At 45.0% G+C, this 14,917-nt stretch overlaps 1 protein-coding gene across 1 annotated transcript in view; it reads left to right on the top strand.

The window, feature by feature from the left end:
- Window positions 1–14,371, top strand: part of SMARCAL1 (SNF2 related chromatin remodeling annealing helicase 1) — a gene marked incomplete at both ends in the record, with an annotated part of 58,224 nt that extends 43,853 nt beyond the window's left edge. Inside the window, 4 exons of the mRNA XM_080689085.1 lie at window positions 7,076–7,258; window positions 8,168–8,268; window positions 9,420–9,516; window positions 14,162–14,371. Coding sequence (XP_080545211.1) covers window positions 7,076–7,258; window positions 8,168–8,268; window positions 9,420–9,516; window positions 14,162–14,371 — 591 coding nt within the window. The remainder of the gene's footprint in view (window positions 1–7,075; window positions 7,259–8,167; window positions 8,269–9,419; window positions 9,517–14,161) is intronic.
- Between the last annotated feature and the right edge of the window lie 546 nt (window positions 14,372–14,917).

The raw sequence follows: 14,917 nt of genomic DNA, 5'->3' as shown, positions 1-14,917 counted from the left end.
TTCTTGCTTTTTATTTTGAGATAGGACTTGCTGAGTTGCCCAGGCTTGCCTTGAACTTGCCATCTTCCTGTTCATGTTTATTTTTCTGAAATACTTAGCCCTCTTAGTATTTTAATTCCACCCCCCTTTTTCCCCCCAGAAATAAATAGCATCACTGTCCTGAAATTTTGTCTCCTTTCTTTCCATATTATCATACTTTATTCTGCAAGTATGTATCCTTAAAGAACATATGGTTTCAGCCAGGCATGATGATGCCTTCATGTAATCCCAGTATTTAGAAGCTGAGATAGGATGATTATAGGTTCAAAGCCAGCCTCAGCAACTTAGTGAAACCCTCAGCAATTTACTGAGATCCTGTTTCAAAATAAAACAGTAAAAAGGGGGGGGGGGGGCTGGGTTGTAGCTGAGAGGTAGAGTGCCCCTGGATTCAATCCCTAGTATTAAAAGAAATCATTTCTATATTTTTAAGTATATACAAAAGGAGACTATATAGAGAGATATCGATAGTCCATGTAGTCTGTGTAGATATATACATAGTATCCTTTTGTACATATTTTTAAATTTGCATAAGTGCAGATAAGTATCCTGCAATTTGCTGTTTTTCTCAACACTGTTCCCAGGCTTCTCCACAGAGCATAACATGTAGTGCCTTCCTTCATTTTAGCTGCTGAACCGTAACTCCCGGGATGACCTTGTAGCAGTTTGTCCTCTTGCTGATGGAGCTGATGGACACTGAGTTGTTTTATAGTTTTGCTCTTGCTCAGCTGGTTTTATATTTGCCCGTGTGTTTCCACCTGTCTTGTGTCTGTACTGCTGAGCTCTGCGTGGCCCTGGACAGGCTCATCTTCAGTCTTACTAGGTGTCATCAAACTGCCCTCCAGGGTAGTCAGTTATCCAAAGTGATAACCTCACCGCAGCATAAAAGATATCCTTGCTACTTTTTAAAAATTATATAATATATTATAACATATAATATTATAATATAATATTATGAGTATATATATGTATAGATTGTAGTACTGGGGATTGAACCCAGGGGCATTCTACCGCCTAGCTGCATCCCCAGCCATATTTTTTATTTTGAAATAGGGTCTAGATATTTTTAAACATAAAATAAAAGAGCATTTGGAGCCACGTGCAGTGGCCTACTTTTGTAATTATAGAATTACTTCTGTAATTCTACTTGAGAGGCTGAAACAAGAGAATGGCAGGTTTGAGGCCAGCCTCAGCAACTTAGGGAGACCCTGTTTCAACTTAAAAAATAAAACATGGCTGGTATTCTAGCTCCGAGGTGGAACTTGCCTGAATTTAATCCCTGGCATGACACACACACCCATACACACACACACACACACACACACACACACACACACAGCATTAGGAAAACAAAACAAAATTTAGTATAAGGAAATAAGGTAGGAAGACTAATAAAAATCTGTATGAAATACAAATAATGACAGTTACATGTAAAAATAGCGCTAACTCCAAGTAAAAATAAAAAATGGCTGAAGTATATGAATAGAGAGTTTATCAGAGAAGTAACGTTAGTGACTAATTAAAAGATCTGAAAATTCAGTTCTTCTAGTAATAAAATAAGTGCTAAAACTTTGTTTAATTGCATCAAACCAGCCAAAGTTTTAGAGGTATGTGGTACTCGCCGTTGTGGGTGCACACCCAGATTACTCGCTCATCCGTTATTTATGCCAAGCAATCTGGAGATGCTATCAGGAGCCTTCAACTTCCCTTTTAGTGGATAGTACTTTGATTTGTAGTAATCTGAGGAAATGTTGGCAAACCCAGCCTTTGAATTTTTTTTAATTTTCATAATTTTATTTAGGAGTCAGTGAGCACACCATCACCCCTCCCCTTCGGCACCTTCCCGCTCCCCATCCCCAGGCTCCATTGATCTGCTGGTACTGTGGATTAGTTTGCACTTTTTAGAATTTTATAAAATGTGGAATAATTCCAGATATACTTTTCATTTTTGGTCTGGTTTCTTTCACTTGGTGTATTTGGGAGTCATCCTTGTGTATTTAGACAGTTTATTTCTACTCAGAGCTAATATCTCATTGTACAGATATGCTACAGTTGGGGTCTTTTGGGGTGTTTTTTGGAACTAGGAATTGGACCCAGGGGCACTCTACCTCCAAGCTACACCCCCAGCCCTATTTTTTATTCTTTATTTGGAAACAGGTCTTACTACATTGCAGAGGGTCTCACTAAGTAGCTGAGGCTGGCCACAAAACTACTGAGTACTTGTCTCAGCCTCCCAAGTACTAGGATTACAAGCATGTGCCACCACGTCCGGCTCACAGTTTTTTAATTTTACTTTTTTATTTTTTTTATTTTTTATTTTTTAATTTTTTAATTTTGTATTGGTGCACTGTATTCATACATCATAGTGGGATACAAACTTTTGTAGACATACATGCACACATTGTCCAGTCAGCCCCCACCCGATCCCCACCCCGTTCCCTCCCCATCCCTCCTTCCCATGCTTGGCTTAGTGGTTGACATCTAGTATTATAGCAATTTATCCAAAATTAAAAATGATAATCTCACATAACAGTTTCATTTGTCTGAAACCAAGCTTTTGATAACTTAAAGATAACATTTCAATATTTCTTTTTGCTTTCTTTCTTACCAGAGAATATTTTTTTCTTTTCTTTTTTTTTTAGGTGAAACTATCATATATTTATATATTTATTTTTCAGAAAAAAATCTATCCTAATATAGAATATGGACTCTAGATACTCAAAACGATCTCAAAAAAGAACAAAGCTAGAAGATATATATTTTCTGATTTCAAACCATATAAAGCTACAATAATTGAAACAGTATAGTACTGTTCCAGAGGCAGATATATAAACCATTGGAGTTAAATAAAATCCTAGAGCTAAATTCTTTCATATATTGTCAAGTTATTTTTGACAAGGTTTCCACGAACATTTGGTGGGGAAAATAACAATCTTTTAACTAAATATTGTTGAAAAATAATTACATGAAAAAGAATAAAATTGGACCCTTACCTAACACCATATACAAATATTAACTCAAAATAGATAAAAGGCCTAACTATAAATCTTAAGACTATAAACTTTTAGAAGAAAATCTGGGTCATAAAACCTCACAACATTGAAATTGGCAGTCATTTCTTGGATATGATTTCAATGGCACAGGCAACAGAAGAGTATACAGACTCCCTAAAAGTAAAAAAAAAATATTGTATATCCAAAGACAATGTAAACAGAGTTAAAAGTTACTGGTTGAATGGGATAAAATATATCTAAATGCTATATCTGAAGGTATATTAATATTCCAACTAGAATTCCTAAAAATTAACAACAATAAAAGCAAACAATACAATTTAGAGATAGGTAAAAGACTAACATAAGTAATGAATCTCCACAGATAACTAATCTTAGTTGTGTGTTGGATGGAAAATCTTGTTTCTCTGGTTCTGGTGTGTGTTACCTATTTCTTCTTTGTAGTTAATTTCTTTGAGTATTTTCTCTAGTGCTGGTTTTGAAGACATAAATTCCTTCAGTTTCTGTTTGTCATGGAAGCTTCTTATTTCTCCATCTAATATGATAGAAAGTTTTGCTGGGTAGGAAATGTTTGGCTGGAAGTTGTTTTCTTTCAGAGTTTGGAATATGTTACTCCAAGCCCTTCTGGCTCTCATGACTTGGTTTGGGAAGTCTGGAGTGATTCTAATTGGTTTGCCTCTGAATGTCACTTGGCCCTTTGTTTTTGTTGCCTTTAAGATTCTCTGCTTGGCTTCCACATTGGTCATTTTGACAATTATGTGGCGTGGGGATCCTCTTCTCCGATCCTGTCTAAAGGGAGTTCTATAAGTTTCCTGGACCTGTATATCGACCTCTTGCTCTATGTTTGGAAAATTTTCTGCTATTACTTCCTTGAAGAGATTGTTGATCCCTTTGGTTTCACCTTCTTTTCCCTCCTCTATTCCAATTATTCTTAGGTTAGCTCTCTTAAAATGGGCCCATATTTCTTCAATGTCAGATTCCTGCTGTCGGATATTTTTTTCTAGATTAGAAACTATGCATTCATTTTTGGATTGATCATCTTCTAAGAGCGATATTCTATTCTCAATGTGGTCTAATCAGTTGTTTGTACTTTGAATTGAGGACTTTACTTCATTAATTGCATCCTTTATCTCTTTTTGGCTCTCTCTGAATTCTTTTTGAAACACCTCTATTATTTCTACAGTTATTTTCCTGATTTGATCTTCTAGAAATCTCTGAATTTCTGTTTTATCAGGTTCTGATGTTGTGGGGTTGTGGGCATTCATTGTTCCATTGTTATTCCTCTTTCCCATGATTTCGGAAGTTTGTGCCTTCTCTGGGTTCTTCCCTTGGGTCACTATGATTTCACTTAAGGTGCTCTGGATCTCGAGTCTGTGGTATCTCAGACCCCACTACTCCTTTACTGAGTTGTATCACAGAGTTTCAGACCCAGGGAGTCGATAGAGGCTGCTTTAGACTATGGGGGGGGTGCCAGGTTGCACGTTCTCCTATGGTGTGATATCTCTGCCACCGCCACTCCCCCACTGGGTCAAGTCCCTGGGAGTGCAGTACTGGGATTTCTCCTTTGGGGCCCGCAATTTGACTCACTGTTGTTGAATACACAGATCGAGCTGCAGTGGACTCGGTGAATTTGCTGCTGCTGCCGCCGGTGGCAATATGGCGCCGCTGCCACACCTTCGGCCGTGAGGCTGGCGTATTTGTTCTCTGTTTTTGAGCTCCGCTCTGAGTCCCTGCAGCGTGTGCTGAGCTCAGCCACTGGGAGCTTTGGATGCTCCCTGTGCCGAAAAATCCCGCCCGGCTGTTCCGCAGCGGCTCACCTCGGCTCACTGTAGCTGTCCAGTGAACTCGCTGCTTCCGCGTCCTCGGGCATGAGGCCGGTGTATCTCCTCTGTGGCTCTGAGCTCCGTTCTGAGTCCCCTTCCTCTCTGGAGCCTGGTGATTTTTTTGTTTCTCTGGTGATGGTGTTTTCTGGCTATGAAAGGTGCTGATTTTGTGGTAATGGAGATTGGTTGTTAGCGGGGCTCTTAAGCCCCGCTTTTCTCGGTCGCCGTCTTCCCGGAAGTCAATTTTACTTTTTTATACCTTTTTTTTTTTTAATCCACTCACCTATTGATGGGCTTCTGCCAACCTATCCTTTTTCAGGGAAATTTAGAAGCTCTAACGTTTGCAGAAAGGAAAGAATGGGCAAATTATGCTCTGCCACATAATGAAATGTAGCCATTAAAAATCAGATTTTTTTAAACTTTCTAATAGTTTAGTTCATTTACAATACAATATTTATTGGGGGAAAAGAGGATATAAAACTATTTAAGCCGGGCGTGGTGGTGCACGCTTGTAAACCCCGGGCTTCGGAGGCGGAGACAGGAGGATTGCGCAGGTTCGAAGCCAGCTGCGCTGGCTTAAGAAACCCTGTTTCTAAATAAAAAAGTATAAAATAGGTCTGGGAGTGTAGCTGGGAGGTAGAAGGGCTTCCAGAAACCCCAGTACCACAAAACAAACAAACAAACTTTATTTAAAAGATATGACACAGCAAGCATAGTGGCACAGACCTACAATCCCAGTACCTGGGAGGCTGAGACAGGAGGACCCTAGATTCTAGGTCAGTGTTGGTAACTTAGTTGAGACCTTGTTTCAAAATTAAAAGACCTAGCCAGGCATGGTGGCGGCACACTTTAAATCCCAGTTCTTGGGAGGCTGAGACAGGAGGATTGCGCAGGTTCAAAGCCAGCCTCAGCTAATAGTGAGGCTTTTAGCAACTTAGTGAGACCCTGTTTCCAAATAAAATATAAACTTGGTCTGGGAGTGTAGCCCTGAGGTAGAAATCCCCTAGGTTCCATCCCCAGTACCAAAGAAAATAAAAAGACCTGAGACAAGTGTAGCTCAGTGGTAGAGTGCCCCCGGATTAAATCCCCAGCACCCCCCCACACACATACACACATACACAGAGATACTGTACACACCGAGAAAAGAGTGAAAGGAAGAAAATAGAGTAGTAAGGTTATTAATATTTTTGTTTTTATTACAATGCTTCTCATTTGACAATGAATACCTCTTAAAAGAAGATAGCTAAACTAAACCTGCAATTTCCATACAACCAGCAATTGACTCCTGGGCAGTTTTGTCAGAGAAAGGAAAATGTAGGTTTACACAAAAACCTGTACACAGAGGCCAGGCGTGGTGCCGCACACTTGCAATCTAGCATCCAGGAGGCAGAAACCGGAGGATTGTGGTTCACAGCAGCCTCAGCTACTTAGTGAAGTTCTCCGCAACTCAGTGAGACCCTGTTTCAAAAATAAAAAGGACTAAAAAATAGTGCTGGGAGTGTAGCTTAGAGGCAAAATGGCCCTGGGTTCCATCCCCAGTACCACAAAAAAAAAAGAAAAAGAAAAGAAAAAAACCCTGTACACAGATGTACCCAGAAGCTTTGTCTGTAGTAGTCCCCAAAAGGATCTGCCGCCGTGTCCCTCAGCACATGGAGGTGAAACTGTGATACGTATGTACTGTGGAGCCTCGTCTGCAATCACAAAGAACAGACCACGGATCCAGGCAGCAGCTCGGATGACTCTCCAGAGTGATCCCGGATGAAAGTGCGCATACCAAAGAGTAACACAGCACACTCATAAAATGGAACATTCCAGAAATGCAGGACAGATGAGTAGCTGTGAGACAGAGCTGGGTGGCGCACACTTGGAATCCCAGTACTTGGGAAGCTGAGACAGGAGGATTCCAGGTCGGAGACCAGCCTTAGCTACTTAGGAGACCTTGTTTCAAAAGAAAAAGATTCAAGTAAGGCTGAGGGTGTAGCTCAGAAGTAGAATGCCCCCTGGTTCCATCCCCAGGACCATAGGAAAGAAAGGAAGGAAGGGAAGGAGGAGAGAGAACCTGAGGAAAGGAGAGAGGTGAATATGAGCTTACAGGGGCTGCAAGAGCCCCAAGGGAAATGGAAAGCGGAGGGCTGCTCAGTGCCTCGGCTGGCTCGGCCGCGCCTGGTCAGCGCCGCAGCCCACCCTGGCCCCTTGTCCCCACAGAACGTGCAGCACATCCGCATCGATGGCTCCACGCCCTCCGCGGACCGGGAGGACCTGTGTCGGCGCTTCCAGCTGTCTGAGAGGCATGCAGTGGCGGTGCTGTCCATCACCGCCGCCAACATGGGCCTCACCTTCTCCTCTGCTGACCTGGTGGTGTTCGCTGAGCTGTTCTGGAACCCAGGGGTAAGGGACAGTGGGCTGGAATCCCCTCAGGTGCTCGAGGCTGGCGGGGGCCCGGCAGCCGGTGTCGGCCAGGAGGACGTGGTTTCCGTGAGCCTTCCCTAGGCGGCTCTGTTTAGTTCTATTTCCATTTGCCCTCGCGGCCATGTTTATGTCATCACACAGCATTTTCATTCCTTCAACGCACCACAGGTCTGTTGGCTAGCTTTTAGATCTTCACAGCAACCTGTAGGATTATTGACTCTGCTTTATCAATGGAAGAATCAGAGTTTTAGAGGGCTAAGGGGCATCTTAAACTTTATCCTTCCTCTGAGGAAACTGGGGCACTGAGAGCCCGAGAGGAGAGCCAGGGCTGCACAGCTGCACCCAGGGGCACCTGTAGCAGCAGTGGGGTGCAGGCCGGGCCCTACTTTCTACCCTCGTCCTGTTTATTAGTCATCACTGTGAGCTGCTTTAGCCCAGGGGCCTCCCTGAGTAACGACGCTGGTGCCCCTGGACATCATCCCATGCCCCGACCTCACTTGACCCACGGAGGGCCATCACAGCAGATCTGAGTCATTTGTTTGAACTCATAAAATGTCCTTCTAAGCATCATAAAGTTATTTCCCTCTGATGTTCTGCTGTGGTATGGCCTTTACTGGCCACACATCAGAGACTGCTTTAGTTTTAGGTAGACTTTGAGATTGAAGCCATTCATAACAAAAGCAATGCTTTTGGTTATTTATTATGGGGTTCCCCCTGCGTGAAAATACCATCCCACCTCCAGTTGTATATGGTCTATCTTGGATGCGATGTTTCACATCTCGGGTGTGAAATGCCCTAGGGGGAGAAGGGCTGGGGAGCAAATGCCCAGTGCTGCGTGGCCGGGCTGCTTCAGCTCTTCACTAGCTGTCTTGGTCCCTGGGTATGCAGGTGCTGATCCAGGCTGAGGACCGAGTGCACCGCATCGGGCAGACAAGCTCCGTGGGCATCCACTACCTGGTGGCAAAAGGCACAGCAGACGATTACCTCTGGTACGCCTGGCTGGGCACCGGGGTCTGGAGCTGAGCGGGGTGCACACAGAGACGTGTTTTTTCTGCCCCTTGTGTGCTTCCACTTCTGCTGAGGCCTTCGGGGGTCCACAGAGAAGACTCATTTGGAATGCCTCCCTCTCTTCATAAGGACCATGTTTGGTCTCCATCATTGGGAGACCTCGTAGGAATAAAGGAAAGTAGCTCCTTCCCCACTGGCCTGAGACAGGGAAAGGAACTGATTAGAAACTGATTGTAATGAAACATAAATGAGGTGGGCTTTGTAAAACACAATTCCCAGCCATGAAGGCGCTTGTTAGGACGGAGACCGCCCCCTTTCCTCTTTTATGATGTGTGATGCGATAGACCACATCTTACACATCTTACAGTGCCGCTGCTGGACACAGGGGGGAAGGGGCTCGCCCTGCACCGCGTGGGGCTTTATTAGCAGAGCTAGGGTCACATTTCCAACCCGGGGGTGTGTGTGTTACCTAAGCAAAAATTCCTGCCATGCTCTTTCCCATCCTACTTCCCCTCCCCTGGTGTTAAGTTTTTTGATTATCTTGTTATTTTTCTTGTTCCCTGACTAAGGGGTCTTATCCTTTGACAGCACGTGCAGGTCCCTCTGCTTCCCTCTGCTGCTTCGGTGGACTTGTTAGTTGGGCAGCTCATAAAGTCACCAGGTCCAAAGTGTCATTGTAATTAGGCAGCAATTATTTCCTACACAGCTTCCATTAGAAAGAATTTCAGAGTGTGGTGGCGCACGCTTGTAATCCCAGCATTCAGGAGGCTGAGACCGGAGGATCACGGTTTGTGGCCAGCCTCAGCTACTTAGTAAGACCCTCTGCAACTTAGTGAGACCCTGTTTCAAAATAAAGAATAAAATATAGAGCAGGTGGTGTAGCTTGCCCCTCGGTTCCATCCCCAGACCTGCAAGAAAGAAAGAAAGAGAGGGGGGGAGGGGGGAGAAAAGAAGGAATTTGAGACCTGAGATTATGAGCCCTAAATTGGAGGATGTGTCCAGTTGAGAGGGTGGATGTGTGTGCCTCGAGGTGCGGAGACGCGAAGCTGTCCCAGCAGGGTCGGGAGGGGCCACAGTTTAATCGCTGCTGGCGCTGTGTGTGGTCCTCACTGAGCTCATTTCTCCCCCACAGGCCCCTGATTCAAGAGAAGATTAAAGTGCTGGGGGAAGCCGGGCTCTCTGAGACCAATTTCTCAGAAATGACAGAAGCCACTGATTACGTCTACAAGGTAACCCTGACACCCGAGCAGAGGGAGGCCTTAAGCTGTCAGCCTGGGAAGGTGTGAATTTCTCTTGGGGACCTCCCCAGCCCATGAGAACCATGGGCCTACAGTGTGTGTCCCTCCTGGAGGCGAGGGCATTAACTCCAACTGCTTCTCACATGCCCTCACGTGATCTGAAAAACCACGGCTTCCCAATGCTGCCTCTTCTATCAGGCCTTAGAAACTGATGGAGAACTCTCTGTGGCAGCTGTCCCGGTGCCTGGAATGGTCCACTGCAGCCCCAGTCACAGCAGGGCTACCGTGGAGCTCATCCCCAGAACAACATGTTTAAAATGGGCACTGTGGCTTGCGATACCAGTACTTGGGAGACTGAGACAGGAGGATGGCATGTTCAAGGCTACTTAATGAGGGCCTCTGCAACTTAATGAGATCCTGTTTCAAAACAAAGAATAAAATAGGGCTTGAGGTGTAGCTCGGAGTTCGATTGAACCCAGGCCTGGGTTCAATCACCAAAACAAGAGAGAACATTTTTTCCTTCTCATTTCATTTTATTCTCAGGGTTTTCCCTATTTAATTGAGGAGTAAACTGAGACATGGCAGAGTAGTAACACTTGAATGAAGTTACAGGACAATTGAAACCAGCCCGAGATAGAAGTCTTCCCAACTCGGCCCAGCCAGCAGTGCGTCTGGGACATCTTCCCCACATATTAGAGCACTGGGAGGCCAGTGCGCATCCTCCATGGCTGCCCTGTCCGAGGTGCTGAGCGGCGTGCCGGCTGGCGAGGTCAGCCCTGAGCCCACCGCGCCTGCGCAGGCTGCACCCGCCCGCCCCGTTACTGCCATCGCTTCCTGCTCCTCCACCTCAGCCATGCACCTGGAGCGAGAGGCCCAGACACTTCCAAGGGCTTGCTGCCTTCGCTCAGCTGGCTGACAAGGAAAGGTCTGCCACTTGGAGTGTGACCTGGAGTTTGGGTAAGGTCTGAGCCTCCTGCAGGAAGACATGCAGGCCCCCAGGGGGCCTCACAGTGCAACCCATCCAAACACCGAGGTGCGTTCTCGTCTCTGTGCGCCTGCTGAACATCAGAAGTTTAAGCTGGGTGTGGCAGTGCACTCACGTAGTCATAGCTACGCCGGAGGCGGCAGCAGGAGGCTAGCAAGTTTGAGGTCAACCTGGTTAATTTAGCAAGACTCTATCTCAAAATAAATAGGCTGGAATGTGGCTCAGTGGTAGAGTGCTTGCCTAGCATGCACTGGGTTCAATCCCCAGTATCACCAAACAAGAAATAAAAGTTGAATTACATCAACAAAATCACTTGGGCATAGTGATGCACACTTGTAATCCCAGTACTTGGGAGGCTGGGACAGGAGGATCACAGGTTCGAAGCCAGCCTCAGCAACTAAGTGAGGCCCTCAGCAACTTAATGAGACCCTGTTTCAAAGTAAAAAAATAAGACTGGAGGTATAGGTCAGAGGTAGAATGCCCCTGGGTTCTATCTCCAGCACCACCAAAACAAAACAAAAAAAAATCTTATAGGTAAATCTTAGAGTCTGAGGATTTGATTATCCATTTAAATTTACATAGAAAGAAATCTTTAGTCCTAATGTAATTACTGGGGTAATAAGACTCAAACTATAGTTTATTTTATTTTATTTTTTTTTGTGGTACCAAGGATGGAACCCAGGGGCATCCTACCTCCGAGCTATATCCCCAGCCCTATTTTTTTATTCTTTATTTTGAAACAGAGTCTCACTGAGTTGCAAAGAGCCTTACTAAGTAGCTGAGGCTGTCCGCAAACCACAATCCTCCGGTCTCAGCCTCCCAAATGCTGGGATTACAAGTGTGTGCCACCACACCCAGCTTATATTTAGTTTAAATGTCAACAACAAATTATCCTTTTAAAAAGAAACAGTTAATAAGCCAATTTTTAAATAACGTTTTTAAGCTTTTGAAAGAACTCTCATTCAGTTGAATGGTGAATATACTCACAGAACCTAGGTTATTATATGCCCTTTGGAAAGAAAGAACCTTATTTCTAAGAGATTCTCATTTGAACTTATTTAAAGGATTCTCACTTGAATGCATTCTCTCATCCTGGCCTTTGCTCGGTCACTGAATTCTCTAAGAATCTCTGCCTGAAGCAGAATGCAAGATAGTGTTAATGAGACATCACTATTTTTATTAGTAAGTATATAAACTTATTCCTGTTGAGATAGGAATGAAAATTTCATTAACTAGTAAAAGAAAACGTGGCCTCCTTCACAGGAGACAAAAGCAAAGGAGTTATGTCTCAGCAAGATAGCCTTCCTTCTGAGAGGGGAAATGAAATATTAATCTGATCTTGGAACTTCCAATTAATTATGCATGCTCCAGGTTAGCATATAGTATTGCCATTAGCATAATCAAATGCACTTTAACAGGTGTTTTCACCTAGGGCAGGCCACCTTGCAGGGCTTCCTTGACATCGTACTTGTTCAGAAAGAGGCTGATGAGAACATCCTTCAGGAAGACACGTGGAACGTTCTTGGAACCAGCCTTAATTATCACCCTCTGCTCCAAAAGGCTAGAGCCCTAAAAGGAAGGAGATGGGGTATAGGTTAATCTGGAATTCTTGTGCCATGTTCCCCTAACCATTTGATTAAGGTAACTTCATCGATGGGAAGAGATTCTGTAAGAAATGGTGAGGAGCCAGGGACAAGTGGCACATCCCTGTAATCCCAGGGACTCAGGAGGCAAGGCAGAGTTGGGGTTACAAATTTAAGGCCAGCCTGGGTAATTGAGTGAGATCCTGTCTCAAAATAAAACGTAAGAAGGTCTAGAGAGAGAGGGGTGGGAGAGGGAGAGAGTTGGGAAATAGTGCCCAGTTTTGTTAAGCCTTAATTATAAAAGGCCTGAAAAGCCAGGGTAGCGCCTTTAGACACGCTGAGGTGGACACAGGCAAGCCCAAAGGCCACAAAGGAACATCTTGTTCAAGGATAACTGAGGAGTTGGGCTGGCAGAGACCTGGGGGCTGCGGCGGAGGTGGGAAGGCGCCTGAGGCAGAGCTGAGCCTTCGCTAACTTGGTCCCCTGCAGGTACCGAAGGATGTGGCCCGAGTCAAGCGAGGGACTGGATGGGAGAGAGTGATGGAGAAACACTTGCAAAGTCTAAGGACTCAGGTGCCTTGGTTTCAAGCAGGGAGACTAGGAGAATGTTGGTAGACTCCCCAAACTCAGATTATTGGGGATGTGGGAGTAAGCTCACAGATCATTCTGATTTTAAATAGTTTAATTTTGTGGAACTGTGGGGTGAAGTGGGGATGTTGAAAATGTGCCTCTGGGTTGGAAGATGGGCAGGGTTAGAATGTGGACTAGGGAGGATCGGCAGAGGGTTGGCAGTGAGCCGTCCGTGTGGCGGCTGTCCTGCTGGCCCTGCGTTTGCTGCTGCAGCCTGTCAGTGGATGGAGGCAGCTGGTGGGCATTTTGGTAACGTGTGGCTTCCAAGGCATCAGAAGTGGGGACAGGTGGCCATGGAAAATGAGGTATAACCCGTGGCTGAACACATAGATCTGGGCATCGCATTATCGCACAACTAACCCTTCGGTTTAGAAAGACTTTGGAGGAAGGGAGCTGTCAGGCTATTTTAATACTGAAATCCTGATCTGGAAAGTGAGGAGGGAGAAAACATTCGCAGCATAAATTAGAGTGTTAGTGCAGCTTCTGTGTTGCTGTCACAGCCATTTCTTTTTGTTTCTAATCCAGTGAGCACAGAGAAGATGTCAGGAAGCAGGAGGCCACGGCACTGCTGAGCGCTTTACTGAGGGGATCTGTACTCAGCACCACATAGCTATTTATTTTCATTTTCATTTTTTATTTTTTGTGGTGCTGGGGATTGACAGGGGCATTCTACCTCCAAACTACACCCCTAGCCTGATTTTTTATTCTTTATTTTGAAACAGGGTCTTACTAAGTTGCAGAGGGCCTCACTAAATAGCTGAGGCTGAGCCAGGAGTGGTGGCGCATGCTTGTAATCCCAGCGCGCTTGGGAAGCTGAGACGGGAGGATCACACAGGTTCAAAGCCAGCCTTGGCTACTTAGTGAGGCTCTCAGCAACTTAGTGAGACCCTATCTCCAAATGCAGTATAAAATAGGTCTGGAAGTGTAGCCCAGAGGTAGAAAGCCCCTGGGTTCCACCCCCAGGACCACACACAAAAATAAATAGCTGAGGCTGGCCTCAAACCAGGATCCCCCTGTCTCAGCCTCCCAAGTACTGGGATTTTTTTTGTGTGTGTGTGTGGGTCTGGGGATCGAACCCAGGGGCATTGGCCTCTGAGCTATACCCCCTGCCCTATTTTTTTATTCTTTTATTTTGAAACCAGGTCTCACTGAGTTGCAGAGGGCCTCACTAAGTAGCTGAGGCTGTCTGCGAACCACGATCCTCTGGTCTCAGCCCCCTGAATGCTGGGATTACAAGCGTGCGCCACCACGCCCGGCCAAGTACTGGGATTATAAGCGTGCACCACCATGCCCTGCATATTTTTATTTTTATTTATCTGTTTTTGTGGCTGTCCTAAGATGTGCCATCTCTCCCCTTGGAGCTCTCTCGCCAGCTACAGTGTGGAGGGCAGTGTTGGAGCTGGGGTTATTCCTCTCATCTTTTCCTTCTCTGATGTAGGACCCAAAGCAGCAGACGATCTATGACCTGTTCCAAAAGTCCTTTGAGGAAGATGGCAGTGACAAGGAACTCCTGGAGGCGGCCGAGTCCTTTGACCCAGGAAGTGCTTCAGGAGGTGCCCTGGACGGAAGTGCCGGGGAGGACAGTCCACCAAAGAAAAAGAGATTTGAATTTTTTGATAACTGGGACAGTTTTACCTCTCCCTTTTAAGAGCCCCCCTCAAAAAAAGCATATAAAAATCACGGAATTCATTAAAATATTTTCTTTGTAAGGTCTGTGTTCCTCTTGTTATGCCTCAGTGCTGTGTCGTCCAAGCCCAGTGGGACACCAGCACTGCCATTCCATGTCACTAGGTAGGGGCTTGCTTAGGGGCTCAATTAACCCTAATCTCCTGGCTTTAAAAGGAGACAGTGACTTGTACTAGTAGTAATTCACATTCTTTAACTAATGAGGTGCTTCCTATATAACCCCAACATCTAGATTTTAAATTTTAATGACTATAAATATTTATAGGACACCTATTACATGCCAGGCACTGTTGGAAGTGCTGATACTAACTCACTGAGCAAAAGAGAAATGTGTGCCTTAGCAGAGCTCATGCAGTGGGAAAACCAAGAGCTTTCTTTTCTAATAAAAGTCTATTATGGACACTAAATTTTGAATTTCTTTAATTTTTATTTGTCACAGATTATTATTATTTTCTCTCATTGTTAATGTGAAACCCATTCCTAGTTCACTAGCAGTACAGAAACAGGC

Source organism: Muscardinus avellanarius, assembly GCF_963383645.1.
Source record: "Muscardinus avellanarius genome assembly, chromosome: 2".
Classification (NCBI taxonomy): Eukaryota; Metazoa; Chordata; class Mammalia; order Rodentia; family Gliridae; genus Muscardinus; species Muscardinus avellanarius.
Note: the sequence above shows the minus strand (reverse complement) of the source record. Positions and strands in the feature narration are given on the sequence as shown.